This window comes from Eptesicus fuscus, chromosome 3 (genome assembly GCF_027574615.1).
Source record: "Eptesicus fuscus isolate TK198812 chromosome 3, DD_ASM_mEF_20220401, whole genome shotgun sequence".
In the NCBI taxonomy this organism is placed as follows: domain Eukaryota; kingdom Metazoa; phylum Chordata; class Mammalia; order Chiroptera; family Vespertilionidae; genus Eptesicus; species Eptesicus fuscus.
The window spans coordinates 106,694,797-106,702,620 of record NC_072475.1 but is presented as its reverse complement, the minus strand read 5'-3'; the positions used below and the strand labels follow the sequence as shown (position 1 = coordinate 106,702,620).

General features: G+C 42.2%; 1 protein-coding gene across 3 annotated transcripts; it reads right to left on the bottom strand.

The window, feature by feature from the left end:
- Positions 1 to 314: 314 nt before the first annotated feature.
- TM4SF1 (transmembrane 4 L six family member 1) lies at positions 315 to 6,882 on the bottom strand. Of its 3 annotated transcripts, none has more exons than XM_054714110.1 (5): positions 6,575 to 6,879; positions 4,621 to 4,710; positions 4,387 to 4,532; positions 3,012 to 3,215; positions 315 to 1,173 (listed from the first exon to the last, which is right to left on the bottom strand). In XM_054714110.1, exons 1-5 carry the CDS (start codon positions 6,749 to 6,751, stop codon positions 1,068 to 1,070), a joined length of 723 nt encoding a protein of 240 aa, XP_054570085.1. In that variant the 5' UTR covers positions 6,752 to 6,879; the 3' UTR covers positions 315 to 1,067. The 3 variants fall into 3 exon arrangements, with proteins under 3 accessions (XP_054570085.1, XP_027991638.2, XP_008157223.2); XM_008159001.3 differs by having other exon boundaries at positions 1,131 to 1,173; positions 3,035 to 3,215; positions 6,575 to 6,875; XM_028135837.2 differs by lacking the exon at positions 3,012 to 3,215 and having other exon boundaries at positions 6,575 to 6,882.
- Between the last annotated feature and the right edge of the window lie 942 nt (positions 6,883 to 7,824).

Genomic DNA, 7,824 nt, shown 5'->3' with positions numbered 1-7,824 from the left:
CCTACCTCTGTACAATCAACATGAAATATCAAGAAAGAAAATGTTTGTCATCCCTCCTCCACCCCAGCCTGATGCCAGCAGTATCCAGCAGAAAGGCAGGCTACCTAACAGGTGAGGCCTCCGAGGGATGGCAGAGCAATGAGCAGAGGAAGGTAGGAGAGGAGGGAGGGGATGAGGGAGAGAAAGTGGGATAAAGAAACAGGGAAACACACAGCGCCTAACAATAGGGGTTTCACAACCTGCAGAATAGGAAAAAATAGGGAGAAAAAAATGAGAAATTTTAAACAAAGGACAAAGAAACTACACAAGAAAAAAATGGTAGTGGATATTTTATTTAGTTGTATTTAAACAAGGAAGTTTGGGATATTTCCTTGTGGTCCTCCTGCCCCATTTCCCTTCTCCCACATTTTCTCATGGTGCTTTATTCCGTTTCCCAATCATCCTTCCTGTCTAATTATCCAGGCCTTTCTCTTCTTAAATACGTGATCCTCAGTGCTTGTCTTTGAAGGACAAAAAAGTTTGCACTGTTAGGAACACTTAGGATCTGGAAGTGCTTGCAGCAACCAGCAGCATTGTATGTTTTGACTCATTCATTAGGCTTGGAACATCGTGAGTCAGTCCTCCCACTCTGGGCAAGAAGCTGTCCCTCCCAGAAGGCAAAAACAGTGCAAAGAGGCTTCATGTTAGAGAGTGGCAGGTATATCAATGGAAACATCATATAAACAATGAAAAAATCACCTTTTCAAGTTGTTGGATTTTCTCCTTCATGATCTTAAAAAAGCTATTAGAAATCTTTCATTTAATAAACACAAGAACATATATACAGCAGAAATTTGGATGTAATATTTATCATTGCAATGTTTCTTAAAAACATTATTTCAAGCCAAAGTTTATCTCAGATGCACTGAGGACCATCACTCCATCTGTAAATTACCTCAAGAGTGTGGTTTATTTTCTCGTTCCTTAAAAATATATATATTTGTTTGCAAAGTGCAAACAATGACATCACATGAAGATGCCAGTCTTTACACACACTTATAAAAGGAGCATATAAGAAGTATGATACACTAGTACAAAGTTTTACAAATTAATACAAGTAAAATATATAAATTACATTGAAATAAAGGAAGATTGTGGTTCTGTCTTGGGGTGGTTATTTTAACAGTCATATTGCTGTAAAGAAAATGAAATATGCATTAGGTTACAAACAGGCTAAATGAACAATGATGGCATTTCAGTCTTTTAAATACCTATTTTAAGCAAGCATGAAGCTAGCTGATCTCAACTTCAGCAGAGCTTCTAGGGACAATACCAGAGCTCAGACAATGCTCACAAAACATTTCCTAAACAAACCAGACAGACCAGTTGTCCTCTCAGAGTAAAAGCTGCAGAAAGGGGCCATGGAAACTGTAGCTTACCAATGCTGAGTTGGCTTTGAACATGTTGGGTAGGTTTTTAATCTTAGGGATTTTAAAGATAATGCCATGGGAGTTTCACACAGGAGTGGGCTCAATGTGGGTAACCTTTCTCATTAAATGCTACCAGAGTTCTACAGTTGACTCATCTTCAGTAAAAACCTTGCCCTTTGAAAGTCACTTTTGTCTTATAAACAAAGGTAACAGAGCTGCTCTGCAGTGTTGGGAAAAGCAGCCACTCCTACTGTGACTCAAATGTAAACCCAGGGGGACTGTTTGCTCCCTCCCAGGAGAGAGTGTCATTCTGCTAAACAACTACAGTAACTGTGGTCATTGACATATTATGCCTGTCCCCAAGATGCATGAGAACTGAGGTCTAGTGGGGCCTCACAAAATTTAAACTGTGCCTTATATGAAGCTCAAAACTAAAGATAGGTTACTTAGTAATCAGAGAAGACTCTTCCCTGCCTCTGCCAAACCATCTTGCTGGAAACAGCTCATGGTAAAGGGTTCCCACTTCTTTGTTTTCTTGGGAATTTGGGGAGCTCCTAAGGAAATTATTAATCTTGCTGGATTAATCTTGCCTGACAAGGCAAACTAGAGTTTTATTTTAACTTTCCCTCAAAAATTATAGAAAGTTTCCATTTATTTGCAGCGCATGTATTGTTTTATGGTAACAGTGGGCTTTTGGTGTTCATTGAGTTTTGTCTTATTTTAAAAGAAAGTTAAGAGACCCTGAACCATTTACAGAGAAGTAAATGGCTAGGGAAATATACATTAAATAAATTTTTATTTATCTAATCCTATTTTACAGAATAAGACATAAAACAACACCACCCTCCAAATTGGACCAAAGCTGAACTTCCGTCAATTTAATAATATATAATTTTTAGGAGGCTATAGAAACAAGATGTTCCCCGCTACTAACAAATGAATATTTTTCTCCAAAATCATATCCTCAGGAAACAACTGCTTCCTGGTTTTCTTTCACAAGGAAAGGCTTTTCATGAGCTGCTATTGAAAGGCTACTAGTGATTCTCTCTGCTTAGCTGTTTGAGCTTTTTATGACTTCTTATTAGCAAGGAGCTGTAGAAAACCCAACAGAACAGCAAGTATTGCATACAGGTTAAGAGCAGGTGCTGCGGCAAAAATGACCCAGGTTTGGAAGCTCATTACTTTCTTGACTAAGTGATTTTAGGCATATTGCTTAATGTCTGAGTCACAGTCTAAGCTGAAAACTGGGTTTAGCACTACGCATAATGCAATGAATGTTGGCTATTATTTGTGAAAACTAGTTGGTAACAGGAGAGAAGCAAAGAGAGGACATTTCTTTTGTGTCTGCAACCAGAACAGTGGGTTGGCTCCTGAATGGGGAACTTTGTCTATGGGTGGCATTTTCCCATATCCACAGAGCCAATTATGAAGGTAACTGTAACATTCAAGGAAACTTATTATTGAGAGCAAACTGAACACTGTAAATACTTTGCCACAAAGACAATGTAGGAATAAATGCTGGTAGGCTGAGCAATGTTTGATTTTTGCCTTTTTCTCTCTTATGGTGCATTATATTGCTTGACTACACGAGGGACAGGCTACGATTTTTTCACACAGGTTCTTACCTGGTGGTGAGTACAGCAGTAGCCACATATGCCTCCAAGCATTCCGTTTATTACTTGAATGAGACACAAGATGAATTCAACTCCACCTAGTGCCAAGAGTATAGAAAACAGAGAAACATTCCATTCCACAACGTGCCTGGGTTCAATGCACTGGGACCATGTGGATTTGTCCAGAAGGTATCTGCAAAAAAAGAGAAACTTCTAACACATGACCACACCTAATGGAATATCTCATAAGCTACTTTTTGTGGGGTGTTTCTTCATTCAGAAAAAAAGGAATGAATTAATTTAATGGCCTATCTCAACTTCCGATCCATATCATTCCACAAAATGATAGTTTAGCCCAATTTTGTTGTCATGATAAACATAAAACTTAACAGAGAGTATTGAACACTCAGTGTGAGACATTGAGCCAGGGCTGGGAACGCAATAGTGAACATGGCATGGGTTCTGTCCTGGAAAAGCACGATTTTAGGGGCAGACAATAGGCAATCTCATGCAACAGATATACTAATCAGGTAAACCAAGTGCGAAAGGGCCACAGAGGAATGAAACCTAACCTAGACCAGAGAGAAGACCTACGTATGTAGATTTCCCACAAGTCTGAGCTTCATGAAGGTGGAAACCAGACCTTTCATCATTGTATATCCAGCCCTTAGACCACTATCTGGCACATAGTAGGTTCTCAACACATTTTTAAAGTAATTGAATGATACTTAACAATCCAAAGTTACTATGAGAAATGCTAGGAAATAATGCTGAGGTCATATCTGAATATATATATATATATATATATATATATATATATATATGGTAATATGCAAGTTATGCAAATTAGGCCAGGATGCTGTAAAAGTCACGACTGGTCAGAAGGAGGCTGCGCACGCAGGTGAGGCCTGGAGCGGAGATGGAGACAGAGACAGGGGGCCTGCCCAAGCTTCTGCACTGCTGCGCTGGCTTGGGCAGCCCTGGAGTGAACACAAGCAGGGGGGCAGGGGTAGCCTGGGGCTGGCTGAGCCGCCACACTTGGAGTGGACACAGGCAGGGAGGCGGGGTGGGGGTGGGGGCTTGGAGTAGACACAGGCGGTGGGGGGGGGGGGGGGGCTGGGGCAGAAGTCAGGCCTGGGTCCACAGCAGCCTGAGAAGTAGGCAGAGGACAGACCACTGAGGGTCTTATATACCATAGCAGGGAGCTTAGATTTTATTCCCCAGAAGGAGGAAAAGTGAAGAATGTCAAGCATGGGAGCATCCTGGATGGATGAACGGATGAATAATGCCCTTTTAGTTTGATGGGTTTGCACTATACACATGTGGTGGATAAGAATGTGGTCTGTTATGGAACAATTACTCACTGTCCTTCAGTGTCCAGAAAGGTATAGTTCCACTGGTTGGAGGAATTAAGACATAGTGGTCCTGCCGCTAAGCCCAGAGCTGCCACAATGACGCAGTAGCCAGACCCTGCAATTCCGATGAGAGATGCCAGCACAGAAGAAAGCATCTGGAGGAGGAGAAACACTGGAAGTGAGCCACAGAGTGTCCTGCAGTGATGTGGAAACCAATGTCTCCACCAGAGCGGGACGACCTACCGCGCATCTCTTGCCACAGTTGTCGTGGCCGCAGCAGCCACAGCAGTCCTCTTGTTCCAGCCCAATGAAGACAAATGCTGGCAGGAATATCTGATTAGAAAACAAGCAGATTAAAGTTATTGTCTTTCCCCAAGTCCGTTAAGGGTCAGGTTAAGTACTTTTGGTAAAATATATTTACTTCTGACATTGTTGACTGGCATTGGGTTAAATTGATCAAGTATATCAAATAATGTGACATGATGAAGAGAAAAACCCCTCTAAACGTAATATCTGCTTGTTTTCATGTAATGTGTCAAAGCATTCTTTAGGGTGAGGGTGTGGTATGGGAGGACTAAAACAATAACCTTTGAATGTGCTTATTTCACACAAGTTCCTAACATAGTTCTAGCTGCAACTTCTGCTGGGTTTTGTTGTTGCTTTTTGCAAGTGTTGTTTTGCAATTATTAAAACTTGCCTTTAAATCTGATTTGTTTTTCATTGTAAAAACATAGAAGATACCAACAATCTTTAACAGAATAACTGACACCTCTTTTTGTAAATGGAAGAGATGGGAGCTCTATAATAATAAAAGTGAACTGCTTCTTTGAAGACACGATTGTATGGTTATCTATACTAATAAAAGACTAGGTGATGTCTCGCCCTCGCATCAGCACAAGGTGGTCGCCCCCATGTCATCACAAGATGGCCACCACAAGACGGCCACCCCTATGTTGTCACAAGATGGCCACCCCCAACGTCATCACAAGATGGCCACCACAAGATGGCTGGCAGGGGAGGGCAATTGGGGGCAATTGGGTTGGCATGGAGCAGTTAGGCATCAATCAGGCCGGCAGGGGAGTGGTTAGGGGGTGATCAGGCTGGCAGGCAAAAGCGGTAAGGGGCAATCAAGTAGGCAGGCAGGTGAGCAGTTAGGAGCCAATAGTCCCGGATTGTGAGAGGGATGTCCCAGATTGGAGAGGGTGCAGGCTGGGCTGAGGGACACTGGGCCTCTAGTAGCTTTATAACAAAGCTCTTTAAATAAAGTAAGTATGAAATACTTCGAGATAAAAAGAAGCTTAAACAAGTACAATATTATTGAAGGACAAATGATTATATTAATGTTATAGTAATGTTTAAATCCAAAGCAGATTTATCAAACTCTAATTAGTGTATCAAGGTTTAAATGTTTTAATATCCTTTATTTGAATATGAAAACTATTTTCTCTAGTATTAGCAATTCTATAAACTTCTCTTTAAAATTCTCAATCCCAGCATTTTAAAGTAGCAAGCTCAACTTTGTACACATTCTTTCCATGCTATGCTTAAAGCTAGTATTTTCAGCTCCAAAATTGGCAAGCACATTCCTCTCACTTCAATTAAAAATAAACTCTGAAAAAAACAACACATTCCACTGCTAGCTTCAGACACTGACCTGCTGCTAGCGGCAGGATTTTCCTGGTCACCACACCCAGGAATTACATAAAGGGGAAAATCTATAGTTCTTCCTAAATAATAATTTACTCACAATTTTCTTTTCCTGTCTGTCACATTGCCTGAGGACAAACAGCAGAGATTTTGGATCCCAAGTTCTGTTGATTTAGACAGAAAACCACCTGACTCCTCTCAACTCCCCAGAACAAAAATGATCCAGGGCTGCCAGCTTCAGGGCTAGAAACTCCAGTCTCTCAAATCTGATTTAACAGCTAGTATCTGTTTCTAGTTGTAAAGTAAAAGAGTTTAGCAAAAAGATAGTTCACTTTTAGTTGAAAGAGGATTTTGTAAAACGACATCCAATAAAATTAGTATCTTATGCCTATCTCAACTTTTGCATAATCTGCTTTCAAAAGAAGAATGAACAAAAATCACTGGATTTGGAAATAGGCATTATAAAGAAAAATTTCCATGAAAACACAAGAAATCATCACATTTAACAGGATAGAAGTTGTTAAGGTTGTAATAATTTTGAACAACTTACCAGCAAGCCCCCTCCTATGATGCCGGAAAAGAACCACACGAACTTGCTAAGGTGGTGTTCAGAGGCATACTTTGTTTCCCCATTGGGAAAGTACAGCAAGATGTTAGCTACAATGCAGAGGATGGCGAGCCCCACCAGAGACTGTCCGATGCATCGTGCGCATTTGCCGTAGCACATGGTGGCAGGGAGTCTGGGGGTTATTTTTCCCCCTTCACTCTGCAGCTGAGGGATGGCCCAAATCAGATGGGAGTGTGCCTGTCTGCACAGAAAACAAAAGCTGATTTTCAGCCCATTCCTACAACCTCTTAAATACTCTGAGTTGATGAGGTAGTTTGCTTTCATTGGTCCCGATTACAGGCTGCAGTTGGGGAGGGGAGGGAGAAGGAATGTCCCGCCCTTCAAAAGGGTTGGGACAAGTGAAACTAGGGGCAGGACATGAGAAACAGTCATAGGGAGGAGAGAAAATGATTAATCCTCAACAAGAAATTAACTGTGTAACTCCTTTCCAGGATAAAGGATCCACAGGAAAGTCTAGTACAACTTACTAGTAACTGCCAAGTGGAAGTGTCCATGCTGTGACCTACCCAGCTTGAGGCTTTGAAAGATGGTGGGCTGTGATCCTGCTCCACGCAGGACAATTTTTAGTTTGAGAGCTCTGAGTTCACTTCCACTTCTGCACTGATTTAATTGGAAACCCGGACTAATCCCCTGAGGTCTGAGCTCGTTTCCTGGTCTGTTAAAGGCAAGGCGTCCAAGCCATTGCCATGGATTTGAGGAAGCTGTCAGGAAAATTACAGAGCAGCCTTCTTTCCTCTGCCTATGGCATGCTCTGCAGGCTGCCCTGACTGTCCCACCTTCCTGGACAGCTGCTTCCAAAACAAATCTGGCACTAAAACAAAGATGGCATTAGTCAAGATCAAGAGCTCAGACATCTTTTTACTGCTGAGCATGCTGTCAGGCAAAGTGATGCCAAGGAGGGCCCAGGGAGGTCTACAGTATGGGGGAAGGAGAGAAGAAGAAGAAGAAGAAGAAGAAGAAGAAGAAGAAGAAGAAGGAAGGAGGAGGAGGAGGAGGAGGAGGAGGAGGAGGAGGAGGAGGAGGAGGAGGAGGAGGAGGGGGAGGGGGAGGAGGGAAGGAATAGGAGTAGGAGGAGGGGGGAGGAGGGGAGGAGAAGGAGGAGGAAGATGGGGGAGGGGGAAGAGGGAGAAGGAAGAGAGAGGGGGAAGAGGGAGGGGGAAGAGGGAAGAGGG